General features: G+C 41.1%; 1 protein-coding gene across 15 annotated transcripts in view; it reads right to left on the reverse strand.

Moving 5' to 3' along the window:
- Positions 1-870: 870 nt before the first annotated feature.
- Positions 871-16920, reverse strand: part of TNRC6B (trinucleotide repeat containing adaptor 6B) — a 95900-nt gene continuing 79850 nt past the window's right edge. For all 15 annotated transcript variants that reach the window (XM_077934948.1, XM_077934944.1, XM_028746130.2 and 12 more), the window contains 12 exons: positions 15548-15673; positions 13945-14076; positions 13229-13345; positions 12890-13058; positions 12360-12497; positions 11457-11633; positions 10172-10318; positions 9499-9594; positions 8965-9186; positions 6207-6277; positions 5263-5402; positions 871-2843 (listed from right to left, as the gene is read on the reverse strand). In XM_077934948.1, coding sequence (XP_077791074.1) covers positions 2456-2843; positions 5263-5402; positions 6207-6277; positions 8965-9186; positions 9499-9594; positions 10172-10318; positions 11457-11633; positions 12360-12497; positions 12890-13058; positions 13229-13345; positions 13945-14076; positions 15548-15673 — 1923 coding nt within the window. In that variant the 3' untranslated portion in view covers positions 871-2455. The remainder of the gene's footprint in view (positions 2844-5262; positions 5403-6206; positions 6278-8964; positions 9187-9498; positions 9595-10171; positions 10319-11456; positions 11634-12359; positions 12498-12889; positions 13059-13228; positions 13346-13944; positions 14077-15547; positions 15674-16920) is intronic.

A 16920-nucleotide genomic window follows, 5' to 3' on the forward strand; every position in this document is an offset into this window, starting at 1 on the left:
AGTCACATATTGGAGCACATAGCTGTTTTCTAGGCCATGAGGTGCAGTATTCCGATGTCCTCCCAGCTCAGAGCTTTTTTTTTATTATAGTTTGTCCTGCATGCTTTCAACACTGAGGCCCCAGAGACAAATACAGCTGTTTTAGGAGCAGGCATGTGTAGGGGAAACTTAACTGGCAGGAATGGGGGGGGGGGACATTTTGCTTCAACTTACAAGATACAATGACAAAGGGAGAAATAGGGAAACACTTAAAAGATCCACATATGCTGCAGATTCTGAAGGTTAAATACGCAACACCTGTCTATGTTTACCACTCAACTTCACAGCAAAATAACAGGCAGATGTAAATGCAGTAATCCCCTTATTTAGTCTTCCTGTGAAACCGAGTTCATGTACAGAATTCACAACTCCTCCCTTTCTACATAAATGTGAGGAATTTTTTTGCTTTAATTTTGCTATCAATACTTATATAGCAGACACCACTGATTTTTTTTTAAAAAAATGAAACTGCTGAAGGAGAAAGAATCTTCTGTTGTGATCCTGTACATTATGATCTGCTACTTCCAAGTACCGGAGTTATGTAGGTATTTGCTGGTACAGAATATTGCAGCACTTTTGTTATTCAGTATAATGCAGAGCTAGCAAAAATCCAGAGCTAAGTTCTAACACTTCAAAGAATAATGCCTCCTTCTCCCTGTTCTTATCCTGTCTGCCCATCTTCAAAATTGCTTTGTGTAAAGGCAATGTTTGCTACGGCTTTCTTCACAACAAGCAATTCTGTCCCAGTGCACACACTGGCTATCTTCTGAATTAAGTATAGGTCTCCCCTATCCTGCCCAGAGTACTACTACACTGTTGTTTAAAAAAATAAAACAACAACAACATCAACAACAACATCAACAACATACAACCTTTCTTTAAATACCGACAATAAAAAGCAACAGTACAGGGAAAAGTAAAAATAATAAAGGTGCAATACTTTATAAACAAAAGAAGTCTTTGCTAGTTATATGCCTGCCTAAGCAAGACATACACAGGAAATACACAGAGAAAAAATGCTCAAAGTACACACTGGTTTAAGAACATTCGTAAGTAAACGTTTCTGTCAGTGATGGTCTGGTGCTGTAATACACCTAGGCCTGGCACAGGTAACGCTCACTATGGAGAAAGGAGAACAAAAGTTGCTGCATGTGCTTTCACAATACAAGATAGGCCAGCAAACTACTGACATTTTAGTTTTGTCACAAACAGCAGACCACTTAAGAAAATACAGTTAGGCCTGAATTTTGGTGGATTTTCCATGAAAGGATAAGAACCTTAGTATGCAGACTTGAGGAATAGCTACAGGATTTGGTTCTTAAGGACTGCAGAAGCTTCAACTATTACATAGGTCTTTGTCACAAAGAAATGTGATGCCCATTACCCCCTGGTGTCCCCCAAAAGGTGAAAGGCCTTGTCATAAAAAGTAAGCTTGGGTTCACTCAAAAAGTCTCATAAGAGACAGAAATACACTTCTAGGCAAAACAGATCACCCCCCTCCCCACCCTCAAAACCCTGAACTCCCACACTGGCACCCCCTCACCAAATCCTTAGGATATGGCAGTGTTTTGCTCTATGACAGGGTCAGAACAAGATCTGTACTGCGCTGAATACCCTGCTAAAATAAAAATACCACCGACAGATTTTAACACAGGTCAATTTGATTTTGCACCAGTCACAGGCACCATCATTATTCAGTTTAAGAGCCTAGCCAGGTAGGTTGCTGACCAACAGCAATGCAGCTTTCCAAGACAAAAATGCGCGCACACACACACAATCATGCTCACATACACGCTCTCACAGAAACTCACACACACGGGGCAGTTACATGTGCCAGAACATACTGGTATATATCAACCAGCCAATCACAAAGTGTTTTTTTTTCCTTTTTTTGTTTTTTAAAGTGAGGCTCCGTCAAGTCTTCCCCTCCCACCCCACCCCCAATTCTTTTGAACCCTGCCCCTTCCCGACATAGTAGACCTAAGGACGGAAACACACCCAGTGCAAACAAAGTTAAAAAGCTATTTTTCAGTATATATGTTTCGTAGCAACAACTTCCGTATAACATGAAAAAGTGAAAAACTAGAAACTAATTTTTTTTAAATTTTTGTGTTTAGATTTGAATGGTATGTGTACTTGCTTCACATTGTCTTTCTAAGTTGGCGTTCATGATTCAAGTATTTCAAGAGTGATATGTTCTCTTTTTGGATTCATATTCCAAACGAAAAAACTGAAGTTATAAGGGAGGCAACTATGTGCTCAGACAGTCCTGTCAATGACCCACCTTTTTTTCTCTCTCCATTTTCTTTTTTCCTTTTAAAATGTATTTATTGCAAGTTGAAAAAAAAGAAAAGGTCAAGTTAGTGCTGCTGCTGTTCCAAAAAAGGTCACGAGGTCAGAGTTGAAAGTTTTAAGTTCAGATTGAATCCGACCCTCCGCCTAGAAGGTCTCCAGGTAGTAAGGGAGCAGGGCTTCCCATCCTGTGGGGATCTTCTACACTCTGAACCCCCCACAAGCTTGAAGAGTAATTTGGGGAGGCCCATAATGAAGCACCAGCAAGGTCACCCCCACTGCTGCTGCCACCACCGCTGCTCCACTGCCCAAGCCCTGTTGACCCACCAAAAAGATTCAAAGCAGGTCCCACTGGATCTGTCTGATTCTGTCCTGTCTCTAGAGACTGCCAGCCTGCTGCAGGTGTGCTGGGTGTTGCTGCAGGTGTAGAAGGCTGAGCTTGTGCCAGAAAGCGACTAACCTCCTCGTCTGTGGCAAACTCAGCCAAGATGGTAGTGTTTCCCAAAACACACCTAAAAAAATAGGGTAGAATGAACAGAAACAAAAGTTAACAGGGAAAAATATCCCAGAATCGAGCCAAATCCACAGTTTAACATTGCAAATATATATATATATATAGAGAGAGAGAGAGAGAGAGAGAGAGAGAGTGTTCAACAAAGAAAATTAATGTGAGCAGCAGAACAATATTTATATAGTGCCCTCATCCTTACTACATTTGTTTTCCAGAATTAATATTGTTTTCTTTTACTTTAAAAGAAAAAAAATGGTTCAAGCATGTATGCATATTTTTACAAAAGTTTTTCTAAATTTGGAATCTGATATACAAACGAGATTCCTGAGAATAGTGGTAAGAGTTGCAAATATTCATACTGGGACCCTAACATTTGTCCAAATATCAGTGTACTTTTGCAAGGCAAGTAAGACCCAGTTTGTAGCCCATTGCAAGCAGAGTCATGGTCACCTCACAAATGTGCAAGTCCACTGCTTTCCCCAAGAGCCCACAAACTTATGGCAGCAACAAAATTTGCATGTTCTTCGTGTACAAAAATACTGCCAAATGTAAATGCTGGCATGAAACATGCGCCAAAAATATTTCTTCTTTCAGGATGAATACAAGAATGGATATACCATCCACAATTTTTGGTTAAGAAAGCCACTTACATGCAAGAAACATAAATTTCATGCTTCTCACATAATCCTTCAAAACTCCCTGAGGGGAGAGGCAGCGCAAGCATCCTGCTGAGCTGTTACCATCCAGCTGCCAGTGGTGGCCCCTACCCCAGCAGACAGCCCTCTTCCCCAGAGTGAGGGGAGAAGAAACAAATTAAGCTGAAACTCATGAGCACAGGGCAAAAGAGCACAGAAGACAAGGAAAAGCTAGTAAAGAACATGTCTGCCCAGAATAGATGAAGTGCAAACGTGAAACTTCAGAGGTGTATAGCCAGATCTCATGCACCTGGGGTAACTGAACTAAACTACAACCATGCCTCTTCCAAATGCTTCCCTTTTTATTTACATATGGGAAACCAAGATTTGATTTTATCAAACCAGGATCAAATGGTGCTTTGATATACTAGTTTATTAATTAATTAACTACGGTTAAATAAACCAATTTCCTGTATTCAGATGAAAAAGGAAGCTGCAGTTTTTGCAAAAAGTGACAGAGCTTTAAATTTCCCTTGCCCCTTCCCATTCAAAGTAGAGAGATGGAAGAGCAGAGGGAGCATATAAATCTGAGGCTTGCTGTAGTTCAAGTAAGTAACAACAAACTATGCTTTGCCAAGCCTCAATCAGGTCATAATCAAAGCTTTGACTTATCTAATCTCTTCTCTATTCTCACTCAAATAGTTAACCAAACTGAAATGTAATTGGATACAGTAATGAGAATAATAATTGAACATCCTTTTGAGATCCATATTAAAATATTTTAAGTTAACAGAAATATTTCAAAAGCTTTTAAAGAGAATACTAATTTAGCTTTTAAAAAGAGGCACACCATTACCTGAAATATTTTTGTTTGCTTTTTTAGTTTCCCAATCTAGTGGAAGGCCACAAAATGGACTTTGCCTGGAGGTGAGAACAGTTCAGCCAGATAACAGAATATGCCTGTACCTTCTAGATACTGCGTAAGAGCCCTGTTGGATCAGAGAACGGACCGTCTAGTCTAGCATACCTGGTGTCCGTGCTTCTCCCCTGGGCTCCCCTGTCCAGGGAAAGGTGAAGACTAAAGGAGAAACTCCAGGGCCAGCCAGAAATGGTACACACAAGCTCCTTTTGCTGCGGCACAAGTCAACTGTGAAACAGGGAACTGTTGCTGTTGCACTACTGCACAAATCAGTTGTCCAGCCTCTATTTCACTGCGTAGAGCGTTTGAGCTCTTTGGGGCAGCAGAAGCAGCCTGGGTGCCTTCCTGTGGGCTCTGGGGGAGAGCCTCCTCATGAAAAATACAGAGCTCTTCCTCAGAGCTGGCCGAGTCTGCCTCCTTGGCCAGAGAGGCAAAAGGAGAGGAGGGAAGGTCATTAAAAGAAAGAAAATTACAAGGACAAAGAAATTAAATAAGAAATGGAAAAATGCAAGCTAAAAGAAAATAAATGAGAATGGAAAAATGTGCTGCGTCAGGAGCCTTGCAGCACTAGAGACCTGTCTGACCAACGTAAGAGGCAAGGCAGGTCTGGCGAAAGTGGGGATGGTGCCTCCCCCAGCCAAGGATCCTTAACTGACCCTGCCTGTCCAGCCAGATGGGAGGAGCCATCCCAGTGTAAGCACTGCCCTTCCAGGAGCCCCTGGGGGGAAAAAACTCTTTAATGCCATTTCAAATCTGGGCACTAGGCAAACGAAACACATTACTGGGCTACCTCTTGTACACAAGACTTCCATCTACCGACAAAATGAGGTTGCAAATGGTCAGGAACGGTTGTTGGTGTAACTCACATGTGCAGTGCAGTCTGGGCCTTGGCTGCCTCCTGCTTGGTGCTGTATCGGATAAGGGCGGTGCCTTGGGTCAGGTTGAGATGGAATGTCAGCAGTGGACCATGCTGCATGCAGATGGTCCTCAAAGTTGACCCATCAATCTTGTGAAGAACAGATTGGAAGAACAAAGACAAACAGCAGGTTTATGGGGGGGAGGTAAGTATTTTCATTTGTAAATATATCTGAAATAGTATGGTCTATATACAAACCAAAAATATCAGGCAATTACTGTAAATGCCACAAGAGAAATAAACTAAGCTCAAAATACAGTGGTACCTCTAGTTACGGACTTGATCTGGTCTGGGGTGCCGTTCGCACCCTGAAAAGTCTGTAACTAGAGCGCCGCTTCTGCACATGTGCTAAGTGTGCAGAATGCTTCTGTGCACGTGCACGGGGCAAAACCCAGAAGTATACGCTTCTGGGTTTGCCACGTTCGCAAACTGAAAAGACGCAACATGAACCTAATGCAACACAAGGTATGACTGTACTGAGAAAGCATGGTGTCTCAGCAGACGCAAACAAAAGCTGAAGGAACCTTACAGGCCTTTGTTTTTGGCTGCAGTGCTGGAAACATTCTGTGGTTTCGCTATGAAAACATAAGAGAGAAAACTAGCCATTCTGCCTAGCATCCTGAAGACTGGGAGTTTTGTAAAAAAACGACAACACTATGTTTTGCATTCACAAAATTGCTTACTTGCCCAACTAAAACAAGCACTGCAATTAATTCACAATCCAATTAAAAAAAAAAGCTGAAAATGTGGTTTACAGTAGGTCTCTCATGTCCTAAACACACTGTCATACTAGTTAGCTTGTGTTGGTACATAAATACAATATTTATTTAAAATAATCAACAATTCAGAATAGTCTTGTTTCAGTAATAAAAAGGAAGCAGAAGACAGAAATACCTGCGGAGTGAGATTGTGAAGAACCAGCCAGTAGCTGGGACGAACAGATCCACCATCACTCCAGGTAGAGGCTGCAAATGATTAAACAGTAAGCAGGATACATTTGGATGAGACCTACTTCAAAATTTATCTTAAACAGAAAACCAGAATGAATTCTGTGCTTTATAGAAACCATTTCATTTGCCACATTTAACATGAAAGACAGGGTTGTTCAAGCGGTCACTGGTGCAGCTACACATATGGATTCTGCAGTTGCACAAAGTAACATTCAGAACTTTCAAAAGATAAGAGCACACTCAAAGGAGTATGGCTTCTACCTTCCCAACAATTTCCTGTTGCGGCAGCTATATAAAGAAACATGAGATGGAGAGCAGGTCAAAATGACATTTGCAGTTACAGTATCAAGTGGAACTATAGCTGCTGAGGATCAAACCATGACAGGAATGCAGAACTGAGAAGACAAGATGAGATGTTTTGCCTGGGAGTTGACTCCTGGCTGGAACACATACAGAAATCAACATTAAAGAGGACACATTCTCAGATGGGTGGATGACAGTTCTCAAGGCCATTGGCCCCAGAATCTACGTTGAACTGCCATGTCAGCAGCCACCCAAATAAGGCAGGAGTGGAGAACCTTTTTCAGTCAAAGGAGGACATTTCCTTCTCTGCAATCTTCCAAGGGCCACATGACAGTGGGGGTGAAGCCAGAGGCAAAAGTGGATGAAGCAACAAATGCAATTTTTTAGCTTTTGTACAGTGAGCTAGTTTCTACACACACTCACACAATTCTGTCTATCCTCCCTCCAGAAATTCAAGTGACATTAGCAGAGTTCAAGGACACATTGCAGCCTGGCAAAAACATTTGGGGTGTTAAGCACAACCAGTGAAGGTTACTGCCTGGGGAAAGTTCCAAGGGAAAGACAGAAAGGCCTGGAGTGCAGAATTCAACCCCTGGGGCTGAGGTGCCTCAATCCTGCAATAAGGTTTCAAGCTCAGCCAGAGGACAGGAGATTCATAAACTTCTACCAGAATCAAAAAGAGCACATGGGGTGATGTATTGGAAACTTTGCCACATTGATACAGAAGCCCGATGGTGTGAACGCAAAGTGTAAAAGCAACTTGGTCTGAGTGGATGCAATAAGTAGGCAGTCATCTATCTATGGGAAGATCAAAATCCCTTACTGACAGAAGTGTGCAATGATGACAGTTCTAAATAGCTCTAAAACTTTGCAATCCTATAGAGGAGCTGCAGTCACTCAGAGCAAAGTGAGGCAAACAGCAAAGTTTTGGCTGAAAGGCTAAGCATCTTCCAAATCTGTGGATGTGGACCAAGCTCTGACATGAAAGATGCTTGCTTTCACTTAAAAGAATTTGACAAGGGTTACCATCCTGCATGTCTTTGGACTTATGACACATCCTGAAGGTCCAGAAGTGGCCAAAGACCTCAGTCTTCTGGGGGATAGTGAAATGCTTAAAAAATGCTAAATGCACAAGGCACTGAGTACCAGTTTATCTCTTTTCAGAGGAAGATTTTGGTGTTTTCCTCTAAAAGAAGGGACTGAAGTTTAGAAAAGAAAAACACATTTGGGTGTCATGGACTGGATGTTGAGTGGTGGGAGGAACCAGCTGGAGAGCCTCCAAGACTCAGAGCCCAGGGATTGGTGGTGGGATGATGATGAGTGGTCAGAGGGAGCAGACAGGAAGGAGGTGTCAGAAGCCGAAGAGGAAACAGGGCTTAGTGAGCAAGAAAGAGTCTGTGGCAGAGAGCAGTGCAGAATCAGAGGCAGAAGTGAAGGCTGGAGAGGTTAACAGCCATGGTCAATGTAAAGGGCAATTCAGCTCCCATAGAGGACAGTGTAGTAAGCAAGCTATGGAAGACCTCCACAGCACAAGTGACCTATCGGTTCAATGATACAGTGCCTGCCATCAACAACATGAGCAGAACTGAAGTGGAACAAAGTTGTGTAGCTTGTGCTGCTCTGGTGACTTTGACCTTGGCACTGAAGGCAAAGACAGCCTGCTCTAACAACATTCCCTGTGCCTGAAACAAGTGATTTTGTGTGTCTGCCTATTGAAACATAGACAGCTGGAACCATATGCATTACAGGTCCCTCACCAAGTTAAGGAGGTAGTCTGCTGCCACAAACTGAACACCTCTTAAAAAGTGCCAGTTGCACCACAAGCACCCGCTTGAGAGTGAGGCAAGCACTGTTGCAGAATTAGCACAAAGGTTTTTTGTTTTGTTGTTTTTTAAATCCACTGTAGAGAAAAAAAGGTGAAAAAGATGAAGTGAAGGAAAAGAAGGGCCTAGCTCATATGCTCTCTCAGGGGTAAGTGAAAGTTTCTCTTGCTGCAGTGATCAGAAAAAATGGGAGCCACACTGACCTTTTTTGAGTGTGCACACTGGGGGTTGGGAGGTTAGCTTTCCACCTAAACCCCTTCAAGAAAGTGCTAGATGCTACTTTGTGAGGATGAAGTCTGTGGATCTGCACAGACAACATGAAGAACTGTATCTTCTTGAGACCCCACCCACAAACTATTCAATACATGTTCCTTGTCAACTTTCAAGGACCTCTTCTGACAGGAAGGGTCTAGCTGTATCTCCCTCAGTAGTTTCTGACAAACATCCCATAGCCCTTTTAAGAGAGAGAAATAGAACATTCTCTTTTCTCTCATTGAGCAATTATAACATTCTCTCCCCTAAAGGTCTTATCATATCCAGACTAGTGGAACTTGAATGCTAGGAAATTCTACTCACCAGAGGCAAGCCTTGAATCCTGTGCCCCCCACCCCCTGAGTGAGCGGGGTGCTGTGCTGCTCCAGGGAGAGGATGGTTTTGGATTACTCAGACCAGGAGGTGGGCGGGGTAGCCCTGTAGTGTTTCTTGAGGAAATATTGTTTCTCCACTTGTTGGAGAGATGAGGGGGATTGGGTCCTATGGGATCTGGGGACCATGTTGATTTGTAATCACTGAACTTTGCTACAACAGAGGAAAGGAAAAGCCAATCAATTAGTGAAAGTTAATACACATAACACAGATCATCATAATTTTAGTCTGTCGAAGTATATTTGCATGTGATCCAGGCTACACGCTTTTGCGACAATATAGTACACGGATCTGAAAAAACTTCACCAGGGAGTTATTTAATACGTAAAAAAAAGTTACACTGAGGAAAAAACCCAGGCAACTATCTATTGTACAAAGCACTGCTATATATGCTTAAATATCTCAATGTTTTCCATCTACAATACAAAATGTGAGCTAGGTGCATTGAGAATGGAAACCAGATACCTGAAGTGCTATGAACATTTGTGAAGGAATTGTCAGAGGCACTGTAGGGCCAGGCACCAGGTGAAGGCAGCGAGGTGTTGAGGGAAGAATTAGACCCTATGGCATAATAAGGAAAGGTAAAGAAAAATATTATAGATGAATAAAGAATTTACGTGACAACTGACATTTCTAGCAATGACAATGAATGGCAGAAACCTATTGCAGATCCATGTATTTAGTCTTAACATAAATTAAACCATAGTAACATCTGCATCTTCAAACTTTAGAATAGAATACAGAGCAGAATACGGTTGTTTGTATTTGCCTACTGCCATTAATACACGACAGGGGCATTTCCAGGGGGAAATTGCTAAGTGCAAACAGGGTTTTAATTCAGTCTCTTGGTTCACCAATGCTTACCCTCCAGATAGATATTTTCCTATTTTCCCCTCTAGCTAAGTCTAAAACTGCGACTAAGACTGGCTTGGGGGGGGGGGGCCTGGCAGAAGAGGTTATAAGGAAAAATAATTGGCTGTGTAGAGAGATTAACCACCCTCAATTTTGCTGATTCTCCCCTGCAAATGTATCCCTGCCCCAACTTATAATCAGCAAACATGTATTTGCTGATCCAACTTGTTATTCCAGTTATAATAGTTGCAAGGTAAACAGAAATTGTATTATGTAATAAATAAACCTGTGGTGTTGTCCCGCAGAAGTTGGTGATCAGTATCTACAATGGGGGATGTGGCTGTACCCCCCAGCACACTTCCTGGGGTCACATAGGGATCAGATTCAGGGTCAATGTTTGGAATACCTTTCCATGGCACTCCTGGCTGAAACTCTGAAACATAACAATAATCATACAGTATTTCAAATGAAATATTCAAGACTTAAATTTGTTAAATTCTTCCAACAAATATGAGGTGTCCAAGAATGTGTGGTGCCAAGTTTCTAGTTCTGGGGTCTTGGGAGATCAGTTTGAGTGTGCAGATAATGTTATTAGAGGAATCTAATTACAAATGTAAAGGCATACATGTGTTTCCTAGTCCCTTATTAGCTCTTCCATTCCTTCCTACCCTTTCAAAAATAACAATTAAAATGTTATTCTACATTCTGATTGAAAAGCATACAAATTAATATTGCTACTATATGTGTGTATGTAGTCAATCAGTCACATTTTTATTGTCTGTAGCCAGTTGCCATTACAATATAAATCACAAAAAATAAAGATGCCAATTCAAGAGTAGGCTTAAAACACACCTATTTTCAAAATTCAGGGTGGTGGTGGTGATGATGATAATAATAATAATAATAATAATAATAATAATAATAATGGGAGAGAGACAATGCTTGGTGAAGTCTCAGAAATAAATAAACTGCTGTACAGTCGCACCTTGTTTTGCAGCCGGGATCCATTCCAGAGCCCCGGCTGCTAGCCAAAAAGGACGCAGGGCAAAGCGCTGCGTCTGCGTACGGAGCAGTTTGCGCTTCTGCGCATGCGGCAAACCCGGAAGTAACCCATTCCGGTACTTGCAGGTTTGCCGCAGACGTTCGCCAGAATGGACACTAGACAAGGCGGACGTTTGTAAGAGGTATTACTGTATAACATTCCCAGTGGTCAAGAGTAGGGCATTACTGTTCAGTGTAGCAACTTTATCCTAACCCTAAACCTTCCCAAGAAATAAATTACACAAAATAAAAAAGTGCTTAGTTCATGTCATTTATACAGACCAAAGAAGTTTGGTTTCTTTAAAATGGAGTTTACACCTCTGAAACAAGTTTTACACAACCTCATACAGGCAAACGGTCCAAAATCTGAAATGCATCTTACAAATCTTACAATGCATGTTTGCACAGCACCAGTCTGCTGTGCTCGGAAAGCCACTGACAGCGGTGACACATTGACAGCAGTAAAAAAATATTATTTTATAAGCTGGGATGTAACATTTATGAACAGTTTTCAAGGACACTGAAATTACCTGGAGGCCAACTGGCATTGCTGGATTTGCTTCCAATCTTACTTGTTGGTGGAGATTTGGCAGGTAACCAACTATCTCCAGCAGGACCTGTGTGGCTGCCCAGTGGGTCGCCAGGGATTATATCAAATTGGTTATAGGGTGATGCCCCTCGTACTTTTCCAGGGGGCACAATCGTCCCTGGAAAGCAGAAGAAAAATATTATTTTGACAAAAGGACATCATGGTAGCAGCTGAAACAGGGCTCAAACCTAACATAAAAGCAGAATGGCAATTCATACCCGTTTCACTGTAACAATAAAGCCACTAGAGCAAGGGTCACCAACTTTTGAGGGCCTGTGGGCACATCTGGAATTTTGTGAAAGTGTTGTGGACGGCAGTCACAAAATGATTGCTATGGAGGTGTGGCATAAGACAAAATGGCTGCCATGGAGGCATATAGGAAAGGACACACCAATGCAAACAGGAACTAAGTTGAAGAGTGAACAGTCTCTCATGCATTGTGGAATTTGGAGGGGATATTTACCAAGACCTTTCATGGGTGCTACAGGAAATACTGAAGGGCAAACTGGTGCCCGAGGGCACCACATTGGCAACCCCTGCACTAGAGTAAGAGAGAAAATAGCATATATATAATGTAAGAAAAACAAGATACAAAATTAGTGGCCTTTTTTAAAAAAGGTTACCAAAACAAAAAGCCCATTATGATTTGTTCAGATTTATATATTACCTTTCCAAAGGCATTTGCATTGCTAACAGTGGCTTAGAACAATCAAAATACAACAATCTCACAGCAAAACAACAATACAGGAGAAGCTGCTGTCCTAGCTTTCACTAGAGGCAAAAAGTGGCAATATAAATATACCCTGTAAAATCATTTTTGATAACGTAAGCTGGAATCTCTCACCATTTTTGTGCATATTGGCATCTTGGGAAGCTACAGATGGCAATCCATCCATCATAGAAGTCCATTGTTTAAAGCGAGATTCTGTTCCAGTTTCTTTCCCTCCTACCATGCCATAATCCATGCCACTCGAACCAAAACCTGTGAAAAACCAATGACAACTTGAGGGCCAAGGATTTCCCACCCTTGTTTTAAGCTAAATTGCTTTATAATTATGTTTTTAAACCATATAGATGGCTGAGATGATGCAAATGCTCATCACTACAAGGCTGTCTTATGCCTTTGTACAAATACTTTTTGTAACATGATATCCTGCAATAAGCAAGGCTGTTTGAAAATAAAGCTAGTGAGTCAACATAACGCTGAAGTACACTCTGCAGAGAAGAACGGAAGCTAGAGTTCTATGTAGCAAGACTGATTCAGCAATCCAACTGACACAAACAACAAATCCAGTATTTGCGTTTGGTACACAGATTCTTAGCACTTAAGAAATCAAAGCAGATCACAGGGTTTTAGTTATTTACAGTGCTTACCTGAACTATATCCAGGAATTTGCCCTTTGGTTGGTATATCTGAGAGACTCACATTCAGACCACCAGGTACTATGCTGTCTAAATGTTTAGGCCCAACTGGATGGGATGGAGAATGTTTCATGCCAGGCTGCCTCTGTTGTGGCTGAAAGGCATTCACCATACGGGCAATCTGCAGTTAATGAAATAAAGAAGAATTTGTTTATCTTAGTACAAACAAGTGATTATATTTTGAACAGTGCATTAGTTTCAAGCAATAATAAAGCTTTAATAACATCTTCTTGGTATATTGCTAGGCTTTATTGTACACCTCATGCATACATTGCTGATTAAATATTGTACCTGCTGTTCTTGCTGTTGTCGTACTACTTGGGAAATCTTTCTTTGACTCTGTAACAGTTGTTGTTGCTGTTGTTGTTGCTGCTGCTGCTGCTGTTGCTGGAGGATGAGTTGACAAGCCTGGAAGGCAAGTAGAGGAGGTAATGAAGGACTTTATTTATAGGCATTAACTGCTGGCAAATGAGCACTGTTCAGCAGATATGACTAGCACTGTAAGTTTTTTATAATAAAAGAAACTTACCATGAACGTTTTAGCCTATGGATGAGCGCAGTGCCTTCCCTTTTACATCTAATTAGAAATAGTGGGATGATCCACACCAAGCACTTAAAGGACATCTAATGCACATTTAATGCATATGACTCACCTGCCAAAAGAGTCCTGGGAACTGCAGTTTTCCCCTCACAGAGCTATGATCCCCAGCACCCTAAACAAATGACAGTTCCTAGGATACTTTGGGAAAGTCATGTGGTTTAAATGTATGGCGTGCCTCTGCCCAGTACTTCTAGTATGAAGCTTGATTTACTGTAAAGGTACAAGTCATTGCTAGAAAGTGTCCCCTCCCCACAACTGCATATGACTTATATGTGCCTTTTCAACAATTAAATATATATTTCCACAGATCTGAAGTACAACATTTTCCCAAAAAGATTAAAGCTGCAAAAACAGTCACAGGAGTATGCAAAATTCAGTCAGCTACTGTAGTAGGATAGTTACTTACAAGCTGAAATTGGGGGATCTGCGGAAGTTGGCTCAACATAGCAATCTGTTGAGGAGAAAGCTGGGGATTCATGTTGAAAAGACCTGGGTTCAGACCACTGTTAGGAAATTGCTTGAGCATGGAGGCAGAAACCTTAATAAAAAGTGCAAAGGCATACACAAGTCAAACCAGAAACTGACAGAACAACAAAGACATTTGTAGCAGGTCTGTATGCAAAAGCAAGATGTCTCTGTTGAAAACAGAAAGTGTGTGATCTTAATCATAATGAAATTGAACATCAACAAATAATGCAACAAAGGAAAAGTGAACATAAAGAATATGGTACAAACACATATAGCAATATGTGAGTACAGAAAGGAATCAATTACTTGAGTTGGCTAGCTTTTGTTTGGCTGAAATTTTGAACAATGCACAAACATTTTGTACATTTAAAGAAAAGAGCTTGAGCTTAATATGGAACATGATTCTGGAGTTAACATATTCTATTTCAGTTTGTGGCAGGGCCCTGGTGGATGAGTAGCTTTAACAGTACATCATACAGAAATGTGTGCATGTATATGTACACACCCACCCACACCATTTGAAATGGGGTGGAAGGAGAAGAGAATAACAGAGACTGCAATGCACAAAGGAGGAGGAGGAGGAGGAAGGAGCAACTTGTTCCTCTGAGGAAGATGAGCTTTTTCTGAATGTGCAACAACATGATATAGAGCTCTGACAGAGTGAGGTTCTTGCTAGCCCCTCTTCTCCTCAGCTACATCCTTTTTACACTTTAGGATGAACTAAGGAGTGGGGGCACCATTGGTTCAGTATACATAATGTTAAAACACAGTTGATGTTTACCTATGGATTTAACATGAATTAGCAGCATCAGAAATAACAAAATGCATGTTTTGGCTTGTTGTTATGCAGACTTGGGCTCATGGTTTGTTTTCTTCAAGGGAACTATAAGTGGTACCCCAAAACCAAATCTTGGCTACCAATCATAGTTTGTTGCTCCCAACATGAAGCAGGAGAGGAGCTAAGCAGAGACCTTTGAGAAGCATGCACCAGCACACTGCTTGTTTGTGTAAAGCCATAATTAAATAAAGCTCACCTACCCACCTATTAGAAAACTTTCTAAGATAGCAATCCACACCCAACTAGGCTCTCTCCCTTACTTAGGTTCAAAGTCACACATCCCCTCTACAATGACTTCTCCCTCTCATCAAAGAGCACCCATCAATCTCATGCCCCCACTGCACTCTCATAAATACCAATTAAAACACACTGGAAGTGGGTGGCACTTTCACTCTTGTATGGCACATCTGGATTCCCTTGTCACAAGTTTCAAACTGAAACCAAATACTTCTAACATCAAAAAGTCAACAGCAGAAAACAATGAATGCAGATGAAGAAAAAGCTTATGCTATTAGAAAGAAGACTGCAAAAAGACAATGTACCTGCTCTTTAGCTCCTGATGAGCCATACAAAATATGTAGCTTTGGGAAACGGACTAAAGCCTCTTCCCTCCACCAGATGTCCTCAAATCCAACTCCATATGTGGAACAACAGAAGAGACTATAACAAACCATCTACAAAGAAGCTTTTAAAAATTGTTTACCTGGGGAGAAAGAAACTGGGGAGGCACTTGTGCCCGGATATTAGGTGAAGGGTTTAGCGGTTGCACGGGTGGGTGCATTCCTCTCGATTGTGCTGTGCTGTTTCCAAACAGACCTTGATTGCCACCCTAAAAATGAATGAATGAAAGAAAGTCAAATCAGGTTGTGAGTATAGTTGTTTATATATGTTAGCTGGAGCCTGGGGTTAATATAACTATGAGAATTTGTAACATGCCAATGATAGTCATCCTTATTTCATCTTGATTCATTTGCCTGGCATTTTTTTCAAACACATTCCCTTCTAAGAGGTTTGATTGTATGCCATACACATTTTAAAGAGGAGAAAAGAAGGTGCAGAGAAAAGATAAGCAATGTTTATATTTAAAGGGATTTGTCTTTTGTGTTTGAATACTGTAGATAGCAGTATTTATTACTTATTACATATAGAAAAAATTAAGAACTACCTAATATGATGGACTTCATTGTTTTAGCTGCTTCTTTATTTAATATAGATTTAATATGGAAAGTTACTCAAAGGTCTTAAGCAGTCCTCAAACTGCATTTAATCATACACAGTAAAGCAATTCCAATATTCTAAGAGAGAACGCGCCACTGCTTACACAGTCAAAACAGCACCATCATATACAAAAGAGAGGTATCAGCAGACTCAGGGGAAGGGAAACCCCAAAACAGCCCAACGGGATCTGAGCATGCTCAGAGGCCGTGTAATGCAGACTGTTTGGAGGTGTGGGGAATCAACTCTAAAACAGGCGTGGGGTGGACTGGTGTCTGGAATTCAGAACAGGGAACACAGCACACTGCAACATTTTGTGCCAGGTGTCTCTTGCATATTCAATTTGAAAACAAATTCCAGTAGAAGTGACCTAGTCCCTTTGCAGGGATACATTCACGATACATATTAACCTTAGAAAAACATTTGTAGATGTGGTTATAGCTTGTGTTGTTATTCCTAGAGATTTCCAAACGGATAGAATTGTTAGTCTCTTCTTCGGTTTCAAAACTGCTCTAGGATAAGTTAAGAGCAAACACACATACAAATTTAAACAGAGTAACTACTGCATAAATGTAGTATGAAGTTTTAGTGCCAAATTTGTTTTTTAGAACAAGGGGGGAAAGTGTTTATTCTTGCACTGGGTTCCAAAATGTTTATTCCCCGACTTTTAATTGCTTTCTTTGAGAAAGTAAACTCACAGACTGCTGTGAGGTATTAGTAAGGGATCAAAGTAACAGACATAAGCAACATATTGAATGTCTGGAAGGAAGCAATAAAGACTGGTGGGTTCCTGAATTTGAGATTTATCTTACTACATTTTCCATGAAAAAAACATTTCGAAAACGGGTGCAAAAACCAAGC

The sequence above is a fragment of the Podarcis muralis genome, chromosome 10, assembly GCF_964188315.1.
Source record: "Podarcis muralis chromosome 10, rPodMur119.hap1.1, whole genome shotgun sequence".
NCBI lineage: Eukaryota > Metazoa > Chordata > Lepidosauria > Squamata > Lacertidae > Podarcis > Podarcis muralis.